This window comes from Trachemys scripta, chromosome 9 (genome assembly GCF_013100865.1).
Source record: "Trachemys scripta elegans isolate TJP31775 chromosome 9, CAS_Tse_1.0, whole genome shotgun sequence".
Taxonomy (NCBI): Eukaryota; Metazoa; Chordata; order Testudines; family Emydidae; genus Trachemys; species Trachemys scripta.
The window spans coordinates 83,426,485-83,453,597 of record NC_048306.1 but is presented as its reverse complement, the minus strand read 5'-3'; the positions used below and the strand labels follow the sequence as shown (position 1 = coordinate 83,453,597).

Here is a 27,113-nt window from a genome sequence, read left to right as displayed (position 1 = left end):
GTTCCTGCTAACACTTAAGGAATAGTTCTATTCTGAAAAGTTACTGGATAACAATAGCACCGTCTTACTCCACAGTCTTACTCCCTTTTAATTATTCTGCAATGTAACTGCTGACTCTAGTGACAAAAACCAAGGGTTTTTTGTCACTACTTTTTACTGCTGGTAGCCATGCAGAGCGGTCAGAGATACAAACCAATTTTTGGAGTTGAAAGTTTGTCACTGACTTATTCTACTAAGTACAGTTTAATTATGGACCACTCACAGCCATTCCCGGTGGATTTTGGGATCTGAAATAACTATAGCCATAGTGCCCTTGATTTTTTTGAAAGACTCCAGGTCAGTTCACACTTCTAGAAGGCATTGCTTTCCAGGCTACTTATTCATAGATTATAAGTAGGGCCTTACCAAATTCGGTCAATTTCATGGTCATAGGATTTTTAAAATAGTAAATTTCATGATTCCAGCTATTTAAATCTGAAATTTCAGTGTTATAATCATAGGGGTCCTGACCCAAAAAGGAGTTGTGGGGGGGAGGGTTTGCAAGGTTATTGTAGGGGGCGTTGCGGTACTGCTACCTGTACTTCTGCACTGCTGCCTGTGGCGGAGTTGCCTTCAGAGCTGGGCAGCTAGAGAGTGGTGGCTGCTGGAGCCCAGTTCTGAAGGCAGAGCCTCCGCCAGCAGCAGTGCAGAAGTAAGGATGCCATGGTATGGTATTGCCACCCTTACTTCTGTGCTGCTGCTGGCAGGGCGCCACCTTCAGAGCTGGGTGCCTGGCCACCAGACATCACTCTCCAGCCACTAGCCTCTACTCTCTGGCCACCCAGCCCTGAAGGCAGCGCAGAAGTAAGGGTGACAATACTGCAGCCCCCCTAAAATAAACTTGCGACTCCCTCCCCCCGCAACTCCCTTTTGGGTCAGGACCTCTAATTTGAGAAACGCTAGTCTCCCCCATGAAATCTGTATAGTATAGGGTAAAAGCACACAAGACCAGATTTCATGGTGGGAGACCAGATTTCATGGTCCGTGATGTATTTTTCATGGCCGTGAATTTGGTAGGGCCCTAATTGTAAGGCCAGAATGGACCACTGATTCTAGTCTGACCTTCTGTATAACACAGGCCACAGGACTTCTCTGAATTAATTCTTGTTTGACCTACAGCACATTGTGACATGTCGTTCCATATTCTTTATGAAAATATGCTTATGATATGAATATGACATAACTGAGATATACTTTATGCAAGATGGCTCCTGTGAGATATCATTGGAAAGGTTATGATTTACTGAACACAATTATGCAATTTGTATGCCTGTATCATTTCTGTATTTGAAGTGAGGAATACTGACTATGTATCTGTATTTCAACTATGCTACTTTGGGTGACGCCCACTGCTAGCACTTCAGATACAACAATGGAAAAGCCAGACGGGGGATGGCCCATCAGTGAGGACAATGAGCTGTGAAAAGCTAGGCCTTCCTGTGGACCCTCTATACTGCCACTGACTCATAGACACTGTGATACTACAGGGTCTGGTGGTCTTGTCACATGATACTAAAACATTACCTGGGACTTCTTGTAACTTTCCACTGTAAGGGAAGGGGGGCCAAGTTTGGGAAACAAAGGATTCCTGCCTTATGTAAATCCTATTTAAGGGTGGGGAGGAAGACAAACAGGACTCTTCCTCTCCATGGCCAGTCTGCCCAAGAAGAAAGATTGCAAAAGGGAAGGCAAGGGGGAAGTCCAGACTGAGACAGCGGTCCAGTCTGAAAAGGAATATAACTGGAACTCTGAACCACAGAAACTTTGCAAACTGCCTGCAACAATATCTAGGGTGAGAAATACTATTCGTAACCAATTTCTTTAATGAAACTAGCTTAGTTTGCGTGTTTGAATTCATTTGCTTAGTAATCTGCTTTGTTCTGTTTGTTACCTCTTTTGCCACTTAAAATCTGCCTTTTTATAGTTAATAAAATTTGTTTTTTTTGCTTATTATTGAACCCAGTTTCTGTAATTTCTAACTGAGGCACGGGTAAGAAGTGTCCACACCTCTCTCCACATTGAGGAAGGGGGCGAATTTCATTATATATCTTTGGATCTGCACTCCAAGGGAGGTGAACATCTGAGTGCTGGAGCAAGTCCCTTAAGCTAAGTCTTCCCAGAGCTGTTCTACAGCTGGGTGTGGCTCTGCCTGCATGTGTGTTAGAGGAGGTTTTAAGAGCCTGGCTCAGCAAGACAGGTTAAAGCGGGGGCCAATGCTGGCAGAACAGATAGACTCAGTGGTATCTCAGCACATCAGGTGGCTTCCCAAGGGGTCCAACCCATCACACACACACATTTTAGAAAAACATACAATCTTGATTTTAAAATTGCCAGTAGTGGAGACACCACTACTACAACCCTTGGTAACTTGTTCCAATGGTTAATTACCCTCACTGCTGGCTACAGTGACTGTTAACTCCCTATCAACTGACTGCCTGCTGCTGACCAGCTCCTCTGTTAAGAAGCCAGCATGATGTCTGGCCACAAGGAGTATATCTACACTGGAATAAAAGACCCGCAGCACAGCTGTGCCTGACCCGGGTCAGCTGACTTGGGCTTGCAGGTCTCAGACTTGGGCTGGAATCTGGGCTCTGGGACCCTCCCCCCTTGTGGGGTCCAAAGATCAGGTTCCAGCCCAAGCCTGAACCTCTACACAGCAATTTTATGGCCCCAGAGCCCAAGCCTTGCAAGCTCTAGTCAGAGGATCAGGGCCAGTCGCGGGTGTTTAATTGCTTTGTAGACGGACCCAAGGAGGGATAACTGTCTGGGAGATTAAACAAGGAATTGAGAACAAGGGACTAATCCCTCTGTGGCATTCTTCAAGCCATCAAGGACAACATTTTCAAACTTGGGTGCCTGGCTTTAGGATTTTCTGTTTCCAAAAGGTGGGTCACGGTCAGTCTCTTTTCTGAGAGGGAGATATGGGGGACTGGTTCGCTGATAAAATATTTCAAAAGTCTGACCTGAAAATGCAAAGGCTGGCCCTATACACAGCATGGAGTTCTGATTCTTTAGAGGTCAATGACTGCTCACAGGTACAATGTGGTATAGCTGGTTAGCATGTTCGTTTTCTATCTTGTAAGGCCAGATACAAGTCTGGCTGGGGTGTGTATCAAATAAAATTAGTTTGGTGGCTTCTATCTCTTCACAAAACAAAACCATGTCATAAATTTTCACAATCGGCACAGACTACTGCTCAGTTGAGTCCCAGGACCATTAGATGAATTAAGGCCATGCCTAGAACCCACTGTAAACCAGGCTGATCTGGGTTCTTTGTGACTGTGATCAGGTATGTGGGTTTGCACACCCTCATGAGAAGCTGGTGCCTGGAGCTGGCCCTGATTATAAAACGCTACGCAAGAGCTACGTATTAATTATTATTATTTAACTATGAAACCTGTTGACCAGGATGTTTCCTCATTGTATGAATGAAATTAACTAGCACAGCAATTTCTAACAAGCTATCCCCCACTAATCTATTACATATTGTAGAACTGGTTTATTTCATTCATGCAATAAGAAAACATCCTGAACAAGGGGTTTTATGCTCAAACAATATAATCTGCCAGTTATGATACAATATGCAATAAAACCCATGTCTTGAACCTTTGACACACAATTTGGAAGTCCCTGCCCCAGGCTGCTGAGGGATTTAAGGAGATGTTTTTTTCTTGAGCTTGTCATGAGCACACCAAGGCAAGGAAAATTTGGAGAGGCTGAAACAGTCCCCTCTCAGGCTACCCCTAGATGAATTCATGCAGTTCCCCCATACAACTAATTAAGCCCCCCAATTAATGCAGCAACCTCCATACAATTCATGACAGACATCCTGCCTGTTCCCCTCCCGCCATGCAGTTAATGCCAGTTTCCAGGCACCTCCACCACACACACAATTAATGCAGCTTCCCCACATTTAATGCAGACTGCCTTCATGCTTGTTGCATCCTTATTACCTTAATACTGCTCCACCTTCCTAAGGGTCTCCTAGATGTTCCTTCTCTTGCTGCTACAGCATTAGGCCTTTGTGCCTGTCCCTTCCAAGGAACAGAGAGAGGCCTAGGAGCTGCCCAAGAGGAGCCAGTAGGAGAGGACTGAGAAGATAGAGAGTGCTGGGCTGACATTTTAATCTGGGCTGCGGGTGCAGACTGAGGAGGAAGTAGAAGGAGCTCAGCAGCTCAGGGCTGGCTCTGTGATTTTGGGCAAGTGTCATGAGAGGCAAAAAGTATGTGTGTTTCAATCATGTTATCTCAGGGATTGTAGCCCAGGCTACAATGTGGCCAGTTAACATATATTCAAATGTGTTGGCCTGTATTTCAATGAGCATTCAGAGGGCTGTCCAATCATTTAAGTCATCTTGATTGAGCTAACACTATTAAAAACCACTCACTTTTTGCCTCCCAAGACAGGTCTCTGAGAAGAGTGACCCCCGCCAAGATTTTCAAGAATCGGTGTGCAAAGTTAGCTCTAACTCCCAATTTATATACCTAATAAGTGGCCTGATTTTCAGAAATGTTAGTAAGCAGCACCCACTGATTTTATGTTTCTAGGCTAAACCACTTGAGAGAGATGTTGAGCCAAGAAAGTAAGCCAGAATTGAAACCCACGTCAATTTTTGACCCTTCACATTGTGTCAGGGGCCCTATTATAATCACCTGTTTGAAAATTCACATGAATCTGCCTGGTTTGGGCAAAGCTAGGTGTAAAGCTGGGTTTATAATACAAAGCTTCAATATTAATTATATACAGGCAAGTATTTCTGCATCATTTGTGTTACCACCAAATATCCAGAGGGCAGGTGACATTAGGTAGCTGTCTCACATGGATCATTTCTGCTGCAGGCACTGGGGAAATAAAGTGTAGCCTGGGTTAAACAGGTACACTTTAAAAACCTTACACAACTATAATGTAGGATTGAGCTGATGTTAACGGATATCCCACTTGACACAAATCTTCATTGCAAATCTCTCTAATTATATTCATTATTCATGTTGATAATTATATATTCGTAGCTTGTTTTGTAATGATACATTGACAAAGAAATTAAACCCCACGCAGCTCATCCTCTCTCCAAAACTACAACTAGAGATCCCCATGTTCCAGAAGGTTAATTTGCATACATCCCCCTTGGTCTAAGTAAAAATGAAAATGAAAAGTCAGCCCAAACTTTCAAGAGTTAGTTGGTTTCCATTCACAGGCAAACATTTGCTCGGGTTCACTCAAAACTCATCCTAGATCAGTGGTTCCCAAACTTGTTCCGCCACTTGTGCAGGGAAAGCTCCTGGCGGGCCAGGCCATTTTGTTTACCTGCCGCGTCTGCAGATTCGGCCGATTGCAGCTCCCACTGGCCGCAGTTCGCTGCTCCTGGCCAATGGGAGCTGCTGGAAGCGGCAGCCAGTACGTCCTGTCCCTCGCGGCAGGTAAACAAACTGGCCCGGCCCGCCAGGGGCTTTCCTAGATATTGTCCTAGATAACTGAAGTTTCAAAACCTGGCTGTTTTTAGATTTATTAACAAAAAAAATTCATCTGGCCCCAGATTTTGTTACAGAACTTTTGCACAGCTGTACCAACCACATATCATATCATAAAGAATGGACCTAATCTGTTGACCTCAACAACTTAATAAAAATACAATGCACAGGAATTCTTGTAAGAAACTGACTTATTTCCTGACCCCAGTCACATGACCCAGGTCAGGGTTGCATAAAGGTTAATACACCCAATAATGCTTGGGTTTAGTATATTGTTGACTATTGGAATGAGCACTAAGATTACTAGTAGGTAAATTATTGTTCTCAACCAAACATGTATGTAGGGTGAGGGGTCTAACTGAGTTCTCTGGTATTAATGATGAGCCCACTGATGGCACTCAGAAAATACCATGCATTTAACACTATTATTCCACTTCTTAAATTAATTTGGAAACTTAATAATGAATTAGGTCAAGGAAAGCTCTAAGCATGGAGTGAGGTAGTTTAAGATATTTCCTCTTCAGGATTGTACTTCAGTTTTTGTTGGCATTGGCCATATACTTTAATCCATTATGCCTTTATTGCTGGTGATACTTATGCTGAGTAACTTTGCCTTAATTTAAAAAAAAAAAAATCATGTTATCTCTTCTTGTACAGAGGTCACTGTGGGCCATGGAGCCTCCTCTGTTCTACTGCGGTAAGAGGTGTAGAGGGGGTTTTCCTAATCAAACTTCTGGGGGTCCGCCCTGTGTGTTCCCTTTGGCCATATGGGGCACAGCAGTACTGCAGAGAGGGCAGACATGACCTCAGAATCACACTGGGTTGAGATCTGGTGGACAAATGCACTGAACATCCTGCAGGTTTCTGCCATGTGGGAACCCCCTTTGACCAGGCATTTTTGCCTCTCCCTCCTAGCACTAGTATACCCAGTATAGCTGGCTTCCATGCCATTCCTTTACCATCATACCCTCTGCATTCTGTGACATCTTCTAGGGGGAGACGGGAGGGGGAGTGGCAGAGCTGATGTAGCAAAATTCATGCAGGTCTGAGATTAATTTCAGTGGATTTTTCTATTTGAAATTCCACACAAAATGTGTTCCCCGAGTTCCTCTTCTCTCCCCGCCGCCCATATAGTGCTGTGCTTTCAGGGCGGCAGTTCTCAAACTGTGGGTCGGGACCCCAAAGAGGGTTATGACCCCATTTTAATGGGCTCACCAGGGCTGCCCTTAGACTTGCTGGGGTCCAGGGCCGAAGCCCAAGTCTCACCACCCCCAGGGGCCAAAGCTGAAGCCCGGGCTTCAGCCCTGTGCGGCGGGGCTCAGGCTTTGGCTCCAGTCCTGGGCAGCAAGTCCCAGGGTACAGGCCCCCCTGCCTGGGGAATGAAGCCCTTGGGCTCCGGCTCTGCTCCTTCCCCCCTCCCCAGCAGCGGGCTCTGCCCGGCTTCGGTTCCCCCTGCTGGGGTCGTGTAGTAATTGTAGTGGTCTGAAGTGTAGAAACAAACCAAACCCCACTGCTGATACCGAGGCTAACACACCGGGCAGGGAAATCAGCATCCGTGCGCCTGTGACTTAGCGCTTCCCAGCCCAGAGCTCGGGGCTGGCGTGGGCGGAGGCCGGGCGAACACACCCTTCCCGCGCCTGGGCTGGGGCACTCAATGCCCGCTTGTGGTAGGTAGTGAGCCGGCTAAGCGGCGGCAGCAGCCTCCATCCCTCCCCAGAGCACGCTGCCCCGGCGGCTTGCGCAACCAATGCAGCCCTAGCCTGCGCCGGTCTCCCTCACCTGCAGCCGCCCTGGCCACAGCGGGTTTCCAGAGGCTGCAGCTCTCCCCTTCCTGCCGAAAGATACAGCTGCTAAGTGCGCGAGCAGGTAAAGGTTTGCACGAGCACAAACACCCGCTGAGGCTGCAAGGGGCTTGCTCTGCTCCCGGCGGACACTGCCTAGGGCTTGGAGCTGAGCCGGACAGCAGACCGCCGCTGCAACCTTGGGCTCCCTCACAGGCTGGGGGCCAGGGAGCTGCCTGCAGTGCCTCGGCCGCTTGCGTTTGTTTCCGTTGTGCTGTTGCAGGAGCCTGCAGAGGGCTGCTACACAGCAGCCAAGGGGCCCCTGCGATCTGCCGCTAGACCAGCCTCGGCGCGCCGGGCATGTCCGCTGCCTGGGCTCCCGAGCTGCAGGGGCTCGCCTCGTTTGCATGCCTGGTGCCCGGGGCGGGGGCGCGCCCAGGTCCCCGTCTCTCTGTCTGCTTGGCTCGGCTCGCCGCAGCACTGGGGTAACTGCAACGCCTCCGCCTGCTCCGCGGGCGCCCCGGTCCGTGGCCGCAGAGCGGGCTAAGCTAAGCGACTCAAGTTGTTCGGCTACCTTCTTCCGATAAGTTGCATAACTGCCGCGGCGGAGGCTGGGCTAGACTCTCCCCAGGCCACTGCTTTGGGCTTGTCAGCGAGCTACTCCCATTGGGTTCGTGGTTTCTCTTTGTCAGTCATTAATCACCGCAATCAGGTTGGCTGTTAGGTGAGGTTTTAGCAGCAGTGCGAAGGGGCCGAGCAGGAAAAAAGACCTAAGTTGGAGAACCCAGCAGCCAGCTCAGTTTTCACACTTCTCCATGCAGTAGGGAGCCCAGCAGCTTGGAGCATCACTCATCCAGAGCTAGTGTAATACGCCTAGACGCAGAGGTGAGAGTTTGCTTGTTCTTATATGGCACGGACACTAATTTTTCTACAATATTCCTTTATTTTTCCTTAAAGGAGAGAGAATCTCCTTGCCTATAAGTAGTTCAAGATAATTCCTCGATATTTCTATGAACCATACTAAAGGAGGTGTAAGTAATTGTGCTTTACTTATAAGGGTTGTTCATTTGTCTGACGATCTTACAACTGATACAGGACTGTGGACTAAAGGAAGAAAGATAGTTTGGGGATTAAGTGTTGGGATTTGGGAGGTTTTAATTCCCAGAACTTGTGATCCCAGAAAAATTATTTCTGCAACAGAGCTGAGTACCAAACTCTTTTGTAAATCTGGGATTAATGTTTCTTTGCCTCAGTTTCCCTACCTGTAAAATGGGGATGATGATAATATGGCACTATCTCAGAGGAGGTTTCTTATAAGACATTTATTAATGTTTGTGAGGAGATCAAATACTGTGGCAATGAGGCGGGGGAGAGGACAGATAAGTACCTATATAAATTATTTCAACTAAAAAAACAACTAGTTCCAAACTATATATTATCTGTGCTCCTTTTCCCTCCATTATACGTTTACTTCACTGTCCTCTCCCTTTCTCTCCAAATAACTGGACAAGTATGGTACATCTTAGCAGCCTACGCAAAAGAGGAAATCATTAGCCGTCCTAGGGCACATTCTATTCCAACCTCTGGTGGTCTCATGTCGGGAATGAGAAAAAACAACTTACTATGTGATAGACTCCAGAAAGCAAATAAAATGGGTGAGATTATCAGACCAGAACCTAGTTCAAAACATTCTGTAAGATGTGTGTGTGATGTATATGTTTCCAAAAGATGTATGGTTTAAACAGTGAAGTGAGGAATACTGTAGCAGGAGCACAGGACTGGGAGCCAGGAATTTCTAAGCTCTTTGACCTTGGACAAGCCACTTTTGTTTGTGCCACTTCGGTGTAGTTGTTACTTATTATTTGTATTATGGTAGTATTCAGGGGTCCTAACCAGAGTCTCATTATGCTAGGTGCTGTACTGACTTTAGTAAAGAACCCAGAGGCAGATCCTCAGCAAGTGTAAATTATCATGACTCCAGTGAAGTTAATGGAGCTGATACAACTTACACCAGTTACGAGGATCTGCCCACCAAGAATTTGGCATCTTAATTGTAAAATGGGTGTAACAGGCAAGCAAAGGGAAGGGAGTAACGGAGGAGGGAGGATGAGGGTTGTTGGCACCAGGGGACTACTACCCCTGAATGGGATCTTTAATGGCTCCCCGTGGTACTTTCTTACCAATGAAAAAGGTCCACAGTAATTAACTTGCATATACTGTAGTTTATTTGAGAAGGAATTACACAAGCAGTAAAGGATTACATTAAGCACATAACTCCTGTGTTAGACATTAAAGAACTATACATTAAGAGCTATACATTCCTCTTAGTGAGCCTCTCTTTCACAAACAGGCCCAATGCTAGCCTCACACAGTTCCTGCTTTACCAATTCTATTTCTTCCCTCCAGGTCTAGTCTCCTTAGCCCTCTGGTCTGTCTCAGATTACCTCAAGGTGAGGCCTGGAAACCCCTAAGGTCACAGTCCTACTCGAGCCCACGGAGCAGAGTTTTGGCTACTATGTCTAGCATCTTCTTCAAGTGTCCATTAAGGAATCCCCTCTCTCCTTTTCTCAACAGTAATTTACTTTGCTTGATTATTATACTCTTTTTCCTCAAAAGAGTCACGTCTCCAAAGCATTCCCAGTGGGCGTGTGGTTATTATTTTTAGCTAATTAGCATTTTGGAAAGGGCTGGGGTTTCGAACAAAGACCACTCCATGCTTACTCACTCATCAATCATTCACTCTGGCTCTCTGCATGATGTCCTTGCTGTAGGGTCACTATAATGAGGTCGACCTGTGCGCCATGCTGGAATTTTATACATGTGATATTTACTTTTGCATGGGCCCATATTTGCCGACCAATAGGTTCTGTATCGATCGCACTCAGGCTTTGCCAGTCCTTTATCAAATCTGCTTCTGCTTAAAGGGTCCCTTGCTCCCAGGAGCCTCTGCAGTTCTTCAGCCATGTTTAAGTCATGTCAGGTTATGCTCACGCCATTCATTCAGCATGGCCACACCAAATTGGCACCATCCCAACAAGTGTCAACTCCCAGTTTTTAGCTTTCAAGCTTTTTTGGGCTCATATCACTGTTAATCCTGTTCTTTCTCCACCTGTAAAATAATACTTACCTGCTTTAAGGTAGAGATGGGTGAGGAGAGGAAAAAAAAAAAAGTATTCAAGTATTCTTGGGAATAAGCCCAACTGCTTCATTTGGCTGCCATTCATGATGTTTTTTGTCCATGTATTTGCAAACATTCAGTATGTGATTTTATTTATTTTGTTTATTTATATGAATATCTTCTGCACACAAGTACCATGAGTACTAGTGTGAATACATATGTTTGTGAGCATTCATGCCAGAAGTGCTTCCATGGCCATTGTGGAAGGGGAAGGAGGAAGGTTTTGGCAGAGAAGGAGCCAGGGAAAAGATCAACATCAGTACAAGGAGGTAGGAGTAGGGTACACCCATCACCAATGGGAACAGTGGTAGAGGGATCCCTAGAGAGGCGATAATTCAGGGGTGGGGACTTACTTGGTTAACCATCTGTGTGCCAGGAGCATGGCCAGGCAGTGAAGCACACACCTGCCTCTGGTACTATTTGATGAATTGACATCCAGAAGTTAAAATGCTCTTATTATCTGATGAGAAACACTCCATCGCATGAAGCTATGGTACTGCTAACCCTGTGTTCTCTGAATCTTTACCTCATGCTGCTTGTTGTGCCTGCAGTGGTGCAGCACAACTGTAGAACCCACCCACTGGGGGGGGTGAAGATGGGAGTGAAGACTGAGCTGAACAGCTGGCGGGCAGAGATGTTGGGTAACTGCATGCATTGCAAAGGAAAAATAACCCCACCACAATTATGTCCTTTCCCCCTATTTAGCAAGTACCATATTTTGTGCTGCTGCTGCTTTCCCGTGTGGAGCAGTTCAAACCACAGTGGGAATCTACACCATCCCTAATAGTCCCTATGGGTTCTCTTAGTAGGAGCATCAGCTTCCCTATCCCCAAGTCCGGATCACAAGTGTATTTTCTTTTGTGACCCCCTTGAAGTAAGATGTCAGAAGCTCATTATAAGGAGCGTCTCCTCCCTATCCACTAGTAGTTCTACCTACCCTAGCTTCTCCAGAGGACAACCCACACGCTTCTTCCACCTCTCAGGAACTGGCACTGTGACAACACCATGTCTCATCCACAGACAACCCTCTCATCCCACCCAAACAGATACACTGCTCTTCTCTGCTCCCTCATCCTATGAGTGAACAAGAGTGCTCACAGTGTCCTCTGGTTCCAATGCCTTCCACAAGTCAGGGGTGTGTTTGCTTTTTTCAAAGTCAGATTGGTCAAATTAGACTGTTATTTCTGTGCAGCTATTGGCTGTAGCCTGCCATTCTTAGAAGTACCAGTTTGAAAGGGTGAATCTCTGATGATAGGGCTGTTTCCCGGAACCTGCATGGGTAATAAATGTCAATCTGAAAGATGCAGGCTCCTTTTTACTTCCACTTTTACCATAACTATCTCCATATTTTTTTCTATTGTGACCCAATGACTAGCGTAAGCCATTACCAGCAGGTCTCAGCTTCATTTTATTAGTGCAGAAAGGACCTATATTTGTACAACAAATGCTAACGTCTTCCACTTGATATCATTAATAGAACTAAGACAACATTCAACTTGTCAGATTACATATAACCTATATGTAGGCTTGGTAGGATTAGATTTTTATCAGTAAATGTCAATAAACATCAATTTCAGCTTAAACACACAAACAAAATTTCCATTGATAATAATTGAAATTTACAGATGGGCAAAGTAAAGAAAATGCTGCTTAAGAATCCAGAGTTTGATTTAAGGATATTTACTTTGTATATTTTGACATGTGATGTTGAAAATTTGTATTTTCATGGTTATAAAAAAAACTTTCTGAATCTCAACCTCTACGCCCATTAAATAATTGTCTGACTACCCCACCTTATGAAAATTTAAATCAATAAAAATAAACTTAAAACCAATCATTTTTCATACCTATAAAATTTATATTGATAAAAAATAAACCTTAAAAATAAACAAATTATTTAAAAAAATCAAATTTGGCCAAGTCTACCTATACACAAAACCCGGTTAATACCATCAGCCCATATCAAAATGGCTTAGAGTTGAGCAAATCAGTTTCAATAAAATAAGAGCTAATCTGAAAGCTCTTTAGAGGTTCATAAAATCTTGATTAACTTTGTTTATACCCCCCCACTCTCTATTTTTGTGACCTTCTGCAGGTGCTGTGTTTTGAAGTTCTCTCAATGTTTCCAGCCTAGATTCTAGAACCATGGATTACTGGAAGGCTCCTGAGTGAGCTTGAAATTTCTTAACAAGACCAAAAAAAGATCTGGAGCAATGTCAGTTAAAAACATCTAATAGTGCCCCTCCTTAAAGATCCCTTGAACTTTTTAGTATTTCCAATTTAAACCCAGTTCTGGATTCTTATCACCTACGAAGTTTAGGGTTTGGTTTTGGCCCATCTCTACTCAAAACTCTATAGAGTTGCACACACAATAAAAATCGGGGTGAAATGGTGACCCCATCGAACTCACTGGCAATGATCTCTGGATTTGACCCATGTAGTATTCCACCTAGCCACCAATAAAATGCAACCATTTGTGGGGGGTGGCCACCACTAAAATGCAATCATTGGAGGTGGGGGGTAACAACTCACCTGTGTTTAAATGGCTTTGAAACACTCATCACCTACATCTGGAAGCTAATCAAGTTATATTGTCCAGCTCACAACCTAAGAGAGGGAGTGAATGCAGAATGATGATGGTGGCTGGGAGGGTTGGGAGACAGAGGATATGTACAAATGAACTGAAGTCAAATAGAGGAAGAAACAACAAATTGTGCACCAAAAAAAATAGAACTCTTTAGAGGGAGGAAAATAGCAAATATTGAAAGAATATATTTGTACTGCAAACATATTCTAGTGATACATAGACTGAAGAAAAGAGGTCTAGATACTACTGTGATAAGCACATTACAATGGAATAGATGGGAGAGGCTTCATATTCTTTTAGATGGCAAAAAGGAGAATAGGGAAAGAAGGACAAAACCAAGAGTGCTACAGTAAGTTAGTCTTCAATGTGAATATTGACAATCTTTGATTTCCCTGAAGCTTGTTTGAGTGTTCCTAGTTAAAAAAAAATTGAAATATTTCCTATGTTTTGGACTTGGCTATGCTTTGAGGAGTTGATATCCCCTCCTCAGACCAGATTCCATTGGAAGCTATAGATCAGCTCCACGTTCTTGGAGCGTTGACAGGTGTAATTGTGAATAGAACATCTGTTGAGCAATCTAAAATTTGCTTTCTCTAATCTAAATTTCTTCCTAGATCAGTGGAAACGGTATTCTGAATAGTCGTCATACTGGCTTTGCATGCTTTATGACTTCAATGCAGGAGTAAATAGTAGTTTAGGGACTGTCATTGTCAACACACTGCAACCCATGTAGAAATACATTCTCAATCTGGCAAGAATCTACCAGTTATAATTACAGTTATCATGCAACTCCTATGAGTTATGGGAGTCACATGCCCAGGGCCAGGCACCTCTAATGGCAGTTGAGAAACTATTTAAAAGCTGCCAAAGTAGCAGTCAGCTAAGGTCTGGGTGTGTTTGCGGGGCCGGACAGAAGGAAATTCTGTGTGGATTTTGAGGGGTGCAGTGTAGATTAACTGCTCTGCTACTCCTGTAGTGGTTCTGGATTACAAAAATCTAGCTGCACTGTTTGATGTTATGTTGTTGCACTCTTCTGTAACTCAAATGGCTAAACAAAAAAAATTCACCTTTGGGTTATAACCAAGCATGGAAAATTTCAGCCCAAAACCAGGGGTTGGGTGCTATTTAAAATGGGAGCCTGAACATGACTATTTAGCTTTGTCTGTTGAAAGACCTATACTAAGTCTCTGTGACATAGCAATAGCATTCCCCCTGGTAAATGTGAATAGTGAAATAAATGCCACAATTTAGTGTTAAGTAACTGGGGCCTTATCAAACTCCCACTGAAGGCAGTAGGAGTTGGATTGGGCTCTTAGACCTTCTGTACATTTGCATTTTTCTTAGTTTAAAAAAAAAAAAAAGCTCCCACAACTGTGAGAGTGCTAGTGTAAACAGGCTTCGTTGGCCACTGGCATTCTTACCGCTGAGCATAGTTGGACAGCATTGTGGTTAAAACACCAGTACCTTACCAGAGTGGTAAGCTTGAATGAAGCAACTAAGTGGTACGCACTGCTGAAGCTACAATGGTGGCAAATTTCCAAAAATCTAGTTTAGATGCAGCCTTAGCTTCACCTCCTACATACAAAATGCCTGAAACATATACAGGAATTATTGCATTAAAACTAAACTTCCTTTCTAATGGTGTTCCGTGTACCAAATGAACTTAAAATGATACATGTATACAATTTCAGTTTCTCTAGATTAATATACAGTAATATAGGACCAGGTGTACATAGAGCTCTGGATGTTGTTGACGCAGAAAACAAACACCAAGAGTTTGCCCACACTAGGAAATTGACTGCAATAGCTATTCCAGTCAAAGCTGTTCCATAACAGCTATTGTGGAATAGTTTCTCATGTGAACACTTTTAGTTTGGAATGAAAGTGTCTTTTGCTGAATTAGCTTAATTCACAAAGTGGATTAAGCTAAACTGGAAAAAGGCACTCAAACTCCCACCTATCTTATTCTGCAATAACTTACCTGTGTAAACCCTCAGTGGGCTTAAACATTTAAAAAGGTGCCTTGTAGGCAAAGCACATTGGTAAAATGAATGACGCATTAGGACTATTTATCCCTGCCTCATTCAGGTTGCATTTATAGAAGTGTAAATCTATTGAAGTCAATGGACTTGCTCCAGACATTTTACACTAGTGCCAATACAAGTAGACAGAGTTTGGTACTCAGTATTTGAGATGGAAGGAGTGCAATGAATAGGACTGGGATGCAATCACTTAACAGTGAGAAACAAATCCATTTACTGCAATAAAATTAGAAATAGCTAAATTATTAAAAGTGAAAGATAAGTAATTTGCATAGTTTTTTAAAAAAAATTATTGACAGGTAGTGAAATTCATCCCTGTACAGAGGGCCAGTACAAGCCTATGCCCAAATTAAATCCATAGCATGACTGATGGAACTACAATAGCGGGAAGATTTCCCAAAAACCTCAATGTAAATGCGAAGGTTTTCCAAAAGGACCAGTTGCAGCTGATCCTACTCCCACAGAAATCAATTGAATCCTAGGAGCAAGATCTAAACCCTGCTATGGCACTAGCAATGCTTGTGCTCTATTTCAGGTATCTGAGCGTGGACATGAGATTCCTGATTCTCCACTACCTGGTTTTACCACCATATAAAGACACTGTCATCCTGATCTGATAGCATTGTATGCATTCTTTGCTCAAATGTAAAGGAACACACAAAATGTGAACCAGCAGAGGAGACTCAGCGTCCAGATGTGTTACAAACCCAGTGGGTGTTTATAACCCTAGTGTTTTTCCTATTCTAAATTCCTTTTCCTCTATCTATGCTAGCCACCCAAACTGGTTTAGCTAGAACAACGTTTTAACTAAATTAAAACACGCTTTTCAAACATATTTCAGAGTCTAGTGTAGACTGGCTACACCATAAGGAATTTTTTTTTTTTTGGACCAAGAATTTTCCACCAACGCGATCAACAGTGCAGCCACCAGTCTGAGTCCTAGAGCCTGAACAAGGCTCCAGGTGCCCACCAGTACCTTAAACACCATGTTGTCTAACCCCGTTCAGAGCAGGATTAAGTGACAATGACACAGTAGAGTTTTTAAAGAGAAATGAGCCCAGTGTCAACAAGCACTGAAACTCTCTCTGTAGACTGATCTAATCAGAGGTGTGTCAATGGGCAGGAAAATCAGGTTGTGATTTAGATCCAAGAAAGCTGAGCTGCTTTTCAGGTTTCTCCTTTCATCCTGCTCCAGAAGGAGGGACTGAGTTTGCCAGTGATTTCTAGTGTTTTTTAGACTGAATTCCATTCATTTTATTCATAGCTGGTTTTAACTCTTCCATGATCTTTAAATAGGAAATAACTTTGGTTAGCTGACTGATACTTAAAAACAAAATCTTAAGTAGTCCAGCAGCAAAATAAACCAATGCTGAGAAACCATCTTCTCATTTCCTCCCAACTAGGAGAAACTGCAGAGAAAATGTTGCTGAAAAAGAGGGATTCTAGGGGTTGGAAATGCAGCAAGAACAGTATTTTGCATAGTATCTTGGTGCTTTGGCTGTAAGCAAGAAGTGGGGATGTGTATGCACATAGAGCAGTAGAAGGAAGGAAGAAACTTTTAATTAGGACATTTCTGCCGTTTTTAAAAGATGTAAAATTCCAGATCAGTTTTTGTTATTGGGTGATATTTGTATAATGATCCATTGAGACTGGGATGCTGAGACCAGACGAGCTAATGCAGGACCCTTAAAATGTGCAGGGGAGGGTCACCTGGTACCTATGAGGAAGATGGCTGCTTAGTCCCGGACCTCCTCACTCCCCACATATCAACTACTCATCTCTAATAATTACTTTCCTAGGCAGTAAGCTCCTGTCATAAAAGTTTAAATTAATTCCCTGGATAAACTTCAAATTGTTGAATATGGATTCCAATGAAAAAAATGAGGGCCAACAAAAGACCTAATTAGCTGAAGGGGGAGACCGCAAGGCCACAGCAGAACCTAGGCCAGGATATCGCAGCACTGAAAGAATTCCTCACAGAAAGACTGGATTCAATCTCTAAAGAGCTATGTGATGTAAAAGCTGAAATGGCTTAGTTGGAAAATGAGCTACACAAGACTGCCATTGAAAACAGTGAAATTAAAGAAAAAACTGTTTCCTTAATCTTACAGTAAGAAAACAGATCTCAAAGAAACAACCTTCACATCTTGGGCATTACTGAGGGTCTAAAGAAGGATATTACTTTCTTCAGAGGCTGCTCCCTGACATACTTAAATTGGACTCCCAGCTGCCCCCATTAGATATTGAAAGGGCTCACTGAATGTCTGGTACTACAAGGCAGGAGTCTGATAAGCCCAGATCCATAATCTTCGAGCTGCGGAAATTCAATGATAAAGTAATGTTAATGGATACTGCCAGAAGCCAAAACCCTTACGTAGACACAAAATTTCTCTTTTTTTCCTGACATCTCATCTGAGCTTAACAAAAAGAGGGCTGCGTTCAATGGCATGAAGCAAATCCTGAGGGGACCAGTGCCAGATACAGCATCATGTATCAATCCACCTTCACTATGGATTTAGCAGGTTCCACAAGATTTTGCAAGACCCTTTTCTAATAAAAGGCATTCCTGTAATACTGGGAGGAGATTGGAATGCTGTGCTAGATAGACATCAGGACAAATCCAATTGCATGAAACCCAACTTTCAAAGCACAGTAGGCCAACCCTAACTGTTAATGAATTAACTTGATTTAACATATATATGGAGACTGGGACACCCCAAAGAGTATGACTGTACTTATTTCTCTACAGTACATTTATCTTACTACAGAACTGAATTTTTTCTTATATCTTTAGAACTGATTCCAGCATGACTAGAAGCAACTGTTGATCATATATTACTTTGAGATCATGCTCCAATTATACTTACCAATGACACCGGTTACACTTCATTAAAATCTTCTGGGTGGAAGCTGAGCACTGTGCTACTAAAAGACAAAATTGTGTTCTGCAATTGATTCAACCATCTCTGCCTTCATATAAGGAAATAAGCATGCAGTTACCATCTTTTGGGAAGCTCCTGTAAGGCATGAATACATAAAGTATGCCTCCCAAAAGAAGAAAGAGAGACTCAAGTTACTAGATTCTCTGGACAAGGAAATGGATGTGTTGCAGAGAACACACAAGACTGACCCAAATACAGGTCTGTCTCATTTTACGCGGGGGTTCCGTTCCGCAGTTAGCGCGTAAAGCGAAAACCGCATATAGCCAAAACCCCATTGAGTTCAATGGCGAGTGAAATCGCCCGCACTACAGGTATAGTATTAAAACTGTTGTTTTTATTTTATTTTTTGCCAACCGCGTATAGTTGAAATCGCGCATATTAAATGCGCGTAAGATGCGACAGACCTGTAATGAAAACCTTCAACGTTCTCTAATCAATGCCAAATATAAATATAATGAATGCTTATCCAGCCAAGTCAAATTTACACTCAAGAGGGTCAAACAAAGAAATTATGAATGGAGAGATAATACAGGTAAACTGCTTGCCAGAAGACTTAATACTTTTTTCTTGTTACAAGAAGACAGGAGTGCCATCCTTGAACCAATATTTATAATCATTTAAAGCAATTCTATCAACCTTTATATAAATCAGAATGACTAATAAATTTAATTGAAGGCCTACCTTTTAATACCCTAATTTCAGAACAAGTGTTGTTTATGGACTTCACAACACAAGAAATTGAATAGGCTATAAAAATATGAATTCAAGTATGGCCTCTGGGATGGACGGCTATTTCCATGTTGTGCATGAATTTCTATGTTTTGTTTCATTATGTGCTTATATTTTATATAAAACAATAAAAAAAATCAAATTTTAAAAAATGTGCAGGGGCTCCAAACATCCAGAGGATTTATTCTTTATTTATTTCCGTATCTAGTCCAGCCGTTATGAAGTAATCTGGCTGGCTCATGAGTTGTAAGTCTGCCTGGCACCTCCAGAAGCCTTGAGACTTGAAGTAGTGTTTGTGCTTAAAGCCAGCTCTGAGTTAATGTAAATGGGTCTTAGTAAAAGGCATCTGTGCCAGGAGAACACTGGATTTTCTTGCGTCTTGTTCATGGATCAGTTGGTTTAAGATGGCTTTGGTTCTTGCCATCTACATGGGTTTTTTTATAATTTATATCAAATTCCATTACCCTGAGATGCTCTTTCCATTTGGTATGTTTCCAAAAACCCCACTCAAAATGAATGTGTCAGTATATTAAATGTGGAAGTGTGTCAGTGGCAGGAACAGAGACTTTAAAAATTAGTCTGTCTTTATTTAGATGAACCTTTATATTTTATTTAGAGACAGCATAGCCCAGTGTTCAGAGCACTGTAGTGAGTCAGTGGACCTGAGTTCTGTCTATTTAGGAACTTGGATATTGTGCTCTTTACTGTAGTGTCTGAGCAACTCATGATCACTAGTGAATTTGTCCTCACAGCAACCCTATGAGGTGAGGTACAGAGAGCAGCGGTCAGCAAACTATGGCCTGTGGGCCACATCGGGCCCACCAGCTGATTTTATCTGGCCCTCGAGATCCTGCTGGGGAGTGGGGTCTGAGGCTTGCCCCACACTCCAGCTGGGGAATGGGGTCGGGAGGCGCTCCATGCGTGCTGTGGCTCCCGGAAACAGCGGCATGTCCCCCCTCTGGCTCCTATGCGTAGGAGCAGCCAAGGGGCTCTGCACACTGCCCCCACCCCAAGTGCCACCCCCACAGCTCCCATTGGCTGGGAACTGTGGCCAATGGAAGTTGCAGGGCAGCGCCTGCAGACAGGGCAGCGCACAGAGCTACCTGGCCACACCTCTGCGTAGGAGCTGGAGGGGGGACATGCCACTGCTTCCAGGAGCTACTTGAGGTAAGCACTGCCCAGAGCCTGCACCCCAACCTCCTGCCCCAGCCCCAGTTCCCCTCCTGCCCTCCAAACCCCTCGATCCCAGCCCAGATCACCCTCCTGCACCCCAAACCCCTCATCCCCAGCCCTACCCCAGAGCCCTCAGCCCCAGCCAGAGCCCCCTCCTGCACCCCAACCTCAATTTTGTGAGCATTCATGGCCCACCATACAATTTCCATACCCAGATGTGACCCTCATGCCAAAAAGTTTGCCCACCCCGGAGCAGAGTAAGGGATTTGTTAGATTTTACACAGGAAGTCTGTGACTGAGCTGAAAACTGAACTCAGGTCTCCTCAGTCCCATTCAAATACCTTATCTGCATCCATCTTACCTATTCTGCTCTATTCTTGACATCTGCCATTGTTGTACTTAAAGTACTGCACAGGATCTTTTCAGGGGGAATAAGACAAAACGCCACATTTATTGGTAATACATGTGTTCTTTAAACTGTATCATATGCATATAATATATTACACTTACACTCACACACACACACAAACACACTCCGTCTTCTTGTTACCAATTAGTTGCTCCCCTTAACTTCACTGGACAGGTGAGTTAGATGGGGGAGGGGGTGGAGCCGGGCTTCTGCCAATCCGGATCGATGCTCCCATGTTGACAAGACGAGACCCGAGGTCCTCTGCAAGACACCTCACTTTTATAGCAGCTTTCCTCTTATGCAAATCTATACCAGATTCAAACTCTGTGTCTGTGTCCATTGGTCCTTTGTGCTGCTTTCTTTTGAGTGTTGTCCCAATGCTGCAAAGAGGGTGTTTCCAAAAGAAGGTGCTGGCTTCTAACCCCCGAGGCCCTCGGTATGTCTGCTTGTCTTTAATGAGCCCACTTGACACGTTTTATTGTCCTTGGGTCTGGCTCCCAGCCCCTCTCCAACAGTTGAGGCTGTCTGGAGGTGCTGCCTTCCATGCCTTCCTCATTCACACCTCATTCATTCAACAGGGCAATTGATTGGGGGGGGGGGAAGAGCTCTTGTTCTACAGCTAGCAAAAAGAAATGTTCCTTCTATCTTATTCTATCCTTAGGGGCTATAATATTATACCAAGGGCAATGCAAAGTTTCTAAATGAGGCTTTGATACAAAGTCCCATGAAAACAGAGGTCACACGTGACCCACAAGGTTATATGAAGAGGCACAATGTAAAGTCATATGAAAATGATTAGAGATTTATCTACACCATTGACTTCCTGGTGACTATGGGAAAGTCACTTTGCAAATGGTGACACTGAAGCATAGAGAGGTAAACTGGGAATAATGATACCCTCATTTGTAAGGCATTGTGAGAGCTACCACTGAAAAGATCTATGTTATTTTATTACTTCAGACTTGACCTTTCTCACTAAAAATTATTCCTGGCAGATATTCTAATGCTGACGGGGCAGCTCTGGGCCTGGCCTAATACCAATACACTAGAATGTAGGTCTGTCAGACTTGGGAGAATTCTTAAAAGCTTTTCGGCTTTTTCTAGTTCAGTGGAACACATTGTTAACAGCTTAGAGATCGGATCATTCCTCTACAAAGAGCAGGATCCGTCTGATCTCTTCCTCTGAGGGATCCATCAAGAAGACCTCTCAACGGCTGGACACCCACTGGAGTCAGGAAGGATTTTTTCCCCACTGCACAATTGGTTAGATGCATTTTGGGCAGAGTGGTAGGAGGGGTTGCCTTCATCTAGTTACAGCTGGAGACAGGACACAGAACAGCCTGGACCACTGCTCTGATGTGGCACAGAGAATCCTCTAGAAAGGATGCCTGGTGGGGGTATCTTGTTCACATGCTTATGGTCATACTGATAGCCAGATTTCAGGTCAGGAAGGCATTTTCCCCAGGTCAGATTGGCCAGGAGCTGGGGCAGGTGTTGGCTTCTTCTGCAGCACAGGGTTTGGTTCACTTGCTAGGATCAGCTGGGTACATCTCACCTAATCAATTCCCGTCATTGCAGGGACCTCATGCATTGGTGGCATCTCAGTCTCCTGTTATCTGCCTGTAGTACACAGTTCAGTCTCCAAAGGACTGAAATAATTTGGTCTAACTGAAGGCATTGGGCTTAATAGAGGGATAGTTGGATGAAGTGTAATGGTTTGTGATATACAGGAAGTCAGACTAAATGATCTAATGATCCCTTGTGCCCTTAGACTAGAGCCCTGCACGGCTACACAATTTATATCTGCGATGCGGATATCCAGAAAATAAATTTGTATCCATGGAGCTGCAGGGCTCTACTGGAAACCACAGCAGCAGCATGTTGGGCCACTGCTCCCAAGCGCCAGCACCCCACACCTGCAGCAACTCTGGTGTGGCTATACCACGCGCAGGCCCGCCCACTGGGGCGGGCACCAGGCTCACCGGCAGCTATCCCAGATCATGCTAGTGGCTCACAAGCTCCTGCACAGGAGTCCATTCCACTCAGCGGTCTGCATATCCTGGGGGAAGGTCCAGCACTCTGTCCTTGTAGCTAGGTGAATTATTGCCATCGTGGAACTGTAAAACAAATAAAAGTGGGAAGATGCACCAAAATATTATGGAAGAGGAAAGTAGAGGAGATGCAGTACTGCTGATCTTCAAAGATCCGAAACCATGAGTCAGACACTCCAAAATCATGAGATCAGCCCCAAAATTATGAGTTTTTTTTAAAGTCAAATCATGTTTATAGCTTGTCTTGACTTTTTAACTCCTCTCTACTCCTCTGCTAGTCTGTGTGATAATTTCAGGTTGAAAAGACAATCTTTAGTATGCACATATGCACGCCTCTCCCTGGCTGCTCAGAAGGAGATTCCACTTTCCCACTCCTCACCCTTCAGACAGAGTCTTCAGTGCTCCTAGTTCTAATTGCCTTGATATGAGGGGGGGGGAGGGATAGCTCAGCGGTTTGAACGTTGGCCTGTTAAACCCTGGGTTGTGAGTTCAATCCTTGAGGGGGCCATTTAGGGATTGGGGCAAAAATTGGGGATTGGTCTTGCTTTGAGCAGGGGGTTGGACTAGATGACCTCCTGAGGTCCCTTCCAACCCTGATACTCTTCTATGAGATAATTGAGGAGTCTCCCAGCAGACATTCTTAGTTAAGCTTTCAGACTGGCCCTTGGAATGAATGATGTCCATATGACTCAATTATAAAGCTGATCAGAACAGTTTTCCATCGGCAAATGCTGTTTTGTCAAAACAAACATTTTATGGACACACTAATTTCAATTAAATTTTTAGTGGAAAAACAAACAATTTGAAATCAAAATGGAATATTGTGTTCTAACTTGTTTGTTTTGGTTCATCTTAATTTTAACCTTTTAATTTATAGAGATATTAAAAGAAAACAATTGGACAGAAGTTGCATTTTGACCAGCTCTGGGCAATTGGTAGCAGTTTCCCATCTGGACGCAAGCATAAAAGAGCCTAAAAGCTGGCTTAACTGGCCATTGGAGGATGTTGACATAAGAGTATCACACCATCCTCAACTCCCAGCTTCTGGAGTGGAGGTGGTGGGGAAAATGGGGTGAGTTCAGAGCATCTCTAGGCCCGGGCAGTCCATGCCTGTTGGTGTAGCCCTTTGGGGGTCACAGGCAACAGGCAATACCCTGATGCTGCTCTACCTTATGCCAGGAAGCTGCCATTAAAGAATGGAGATCACAATGGTGGCTTAAAGCCTGTCGTTCACCCCACTTCCCTAATCTTGAACCAAGGACAGATCTATGTGAATGAATGTGTCTCTACACATGGTACTTAAAAAAACCAAAACCTATTTTCTGTGAAATATAGAACAGCTGTTTATAATCACTTAATCGCTATTCTCACTGTAGGCTGATTTTGTGTCATCCTGAATTTAAAGAAAGCATCAACATAACAGAGTTCAAAACCACACTTAGAAACGCAAACAAAGGGCAAAGCACATCTCTTGGCAACCATCTGCTCAGGTACTCTGGTCTCTGTATATAAGCAGGAATGCAGAATATCTAAAATTAGTACTTGTTGGGTAGCTCTGAGGAAAGAATTTTCCCTAGCTGTCTAAACTTTACTCAAACATTCCTCTCATTTCTAAAGTTTGTGCTTTGATTTTATGGAAGTGTGCTGACAATACATCTTACAAGGTGAGCTAATTTAACCCTGTGGATCTGGGTAGATTAGACATTTTTCAAGTTCTGTTTTGATTTTCTGCAGGGTTGTTTTGTTTGTTTTTAAGAAATGGACTAAATGAAAAAGGCAAAGGAGTTTGGAATGAGCAGCTCTTTTCTTTTAAATCTCATCCTTATTCCGGAAGCATATGAGTCTACTCTCCCAGTATGCAGAACTGGGGCCAAAGCCTTCCCTCTGACTTCCATGTGAGCCTTTGCATTCAAGAGCAGAGGAGCCTTTAACTCCATTTATAGGATCGAATAAGAAAATATTCATAAATCAGGGATTTAAGAATTTTGAGTGCCCAACTGATACTTTATTTTTTCCAAATGGAATTTCTCCTCCTCCAAAACCGGTTATTATTAGTACTGACTCCAGGAAGATTAGAGACTTGTGATAACATAATACTTTATTTCTATTTGATGAACTTTACTATTTTGTGTAACAATTACAACACACACAGCTGTGTATGTCATAGTAACTCACAGCATCAAGGCTTTTTCCACCTCTCTATCCAGGGCTTTCAACATTCCACTCATCCTCCATCTCAACTATAATGCATTGTTATTTGTTACAGGTCAAGTTTCCTAAAGCCACTAAAAGCTGAAGATGGATATTAAGCGTGCGAAGGATTATCTGTACTGGCTATACTATCAATACCTACTGGTCACCTGTTGCTATGTGTTGGAGCCCTGGGAGCAATCCATGTTCCATACTATTTTTATTACTGTTTTTGCTATGGTGGTGTACACAGCTTATGTCTTTATACCTATCCACATCCATTTGGCTTTTGAGTTCTTCTCCCAGTTATTTGGAGACCAGCGTGAAAGTACTGTTGCCATTATGAACTGAATTTGCCAGGGTTGATGATGCAACAGCTACTATGTGAAATGTCTTCTTCCATGTTGGAGTTGTTTGTTTAGAAAAAGGTTTGTGTTTGCGGAAACAATGCTTCCTCGTACAAAAGCTAGCCTGCATAATTACCATAACTGAAAACCAGAATAATGCACTGATTCCTCACTGTATAGTTCATATTTAAATAAAACACGAGCACAGCTTTTATTCTGTGACTGTGCAACACCGACTATGGAATGCATTACTTAATATTCAACTTATCTACTGAGAATAGTGTTCCTATGTAGTAGATCCTCAATGTAGAGAAAACATATGTTCTTTAACAGTTAGAGACCTTATTTCTTTATCACAGTGTGTCTAGAATCATGATTTTTACACATATGGTTTTCACGCTCAATCAGAATTTAATTTTAATAGCACACATGAAAATGTATTGCAAACAGCAAAAAGTATCTATGATGGTAGTTGGTAGGCTATTATATTTTTTGAATACAAGAAAGCTGCTCCTCCCAGAAGGGTACATGGCAACTACCTTGCAAAACATGCAATCTTTTTCCCCATCCTAGTTTACAGCGTATCAGAAATGTGAGTCAAATATAACATGACCCAAGCAGCTGAAGTCTGTTTGTTTTAGTAGTCTGCTAATTTTTAAAATGGATGGTGTCATGATATAAAGGGATGGTTTGAGGGTTTTCTTTTAGAAAATGAGAAATCAAGACTAGACTAGCATGAATCCAATTTTTAGTACCTAAGCTTCTGCTGCTGGATTTATGGTGGTTTAATTGTAATAAGAATTTATTATACTGTAAGTAATCTTGCATTGTACTAAGAATGATGTACCAGATATTTAGTGAGTCTGACTTTTTTTGTTTACACTCAACTTTGCTTGTTACAATCATCAATTTTTCCCCTTTCTACTACAATTCATTGGGGGAAAGCAAAGCATGTGTTTGTGCTAAAGGAAGATGATCTAGTAAACAGAGTGGAATTTTCTAATAATTGCAGAACGCTGAAGCATTTAGATGGAAGCTTTGATACAGAGGCCTCCTTTACAAAGGAGAAAGGAGATTTATTAAAACTGCCTTTGGGGAGTTTCTTAAACCATGAAAGCGTTTTATTGTACATCTAAATCAAACATGAATGCCAAAGAGAAAGCTATATATGCAGAATACATACCTTTTGCAACTGGCACTACTGCTAGTGAAAGTGAGATGCATAAAATGTAAATAGTTTTTGAAGTATGTTTACACAATTATAGCATGAAGAAATTTTCTAATTATATCAAGGGCCATTGGGGTCCTGCATGATAAAAAGAATGGCAAATTCTGATGTCAAAAATAAGGCTATGTTTATATGCAGTTTTTCAAATGCAAAAATAAAGTTAAATTATTTTAAAACTGTGTCTTGAATGCATAATTCTCAGTTTTGCCTGTATCCATGTATTATATTCATCTAAATACTCTAACTCGCTCTCCCCTCTATCTGTGCAATCTGCTTGCCATTAGATAAACTTGCCACTACCTTCTCTGTACGGTAATATCAACACATAATTTAGGAAACAATTCAATGAGATTTTTTGGTACATCACAACTAGAATATATTTAAATATATGGGAAATATAATTTAACCCACTTCAAGGCCCCTTTACACTGGCAAAGTGGCAAATAAGGGCTTTAGCATAAATGAGAATAACTGGGAGAAATGAGCAGGGGGAAAATTGCAACTGTTTTCCAAAACTGTGACTGTTTATGTAGAAGTTGCTCTCACCTTTGACAGCTTTGAATGGCTAGCATTTAGGGCTCCCAGTGAAGTTGATAGCAAAAGCCCAATTGATAGTAATGTAAGATCAAGCTTTTACTCACTATGTACCCAGTCCTGTACACCCTTGGCACTGCACAGGGTCTTCTTCTAGGTGACCATTCTTATCATTACAGTAGATTATTTGGCATTGTGGTGCTCCAAGAAAACTCTCAACTCAGCTGAGTGCACAGATTAGCAGGACTCATCAGTATGAGGGGAAAAGGAAACAATTGTTTCAATACCAGTATTCCACAGTTGTGAAGGCAGAACACTAATGCTGAAGGTAGTTCTTCTATGCCTACTGTACAGTTTTTTTTCCTGAAACCAGTCTGAGCCTGACAATACCCATAAGCTTTTCTCTGTACAGGGT

The 27,113-nt window shown here is 43.0% G+C and overlaps 1 protein-coding gene across 1 annotated transcript; it reads left to right on the top strand.

Annotated features, from left to right (window-relative positions):
• Nucleotides 1-7,774: 7,774 nt before the first annotated feature.
• Nucleotides 7,775-26,281, top strand: SPTSSB (serine palmitoyltransferase small subunit B). Its single transcript, XM_034781885.1, has 2 exons — nucleotides 7,775-8,173; nucleotides 24,666-26,281. Exon 2 carries the CDS (start codon nucleotides 24,698-24,700, stop codon nucleotides 24,938-24,940), a length of 243 nt encoding a protein of 80 aa, XP_034637776.1. The 5' UTR covers nucleotides 7,775-8,173; nucleotides 24,666-24,697; the 3' UTR covers nucleotides 24,941-26,281.
• The last annotated feature ends 832 nt before the right edge of the window (nucleotides 26,282-27,113 follow it).

What these genes read in the sequence shown, in the direction of transcription:
- SPTSSB (XM_034781885.1), top strand. Translation starts at nt 24,698, where the DNA reads ATGGATATTAAGCGTGCGAAGGATTATCTGTACTGGCTATACTATCAA.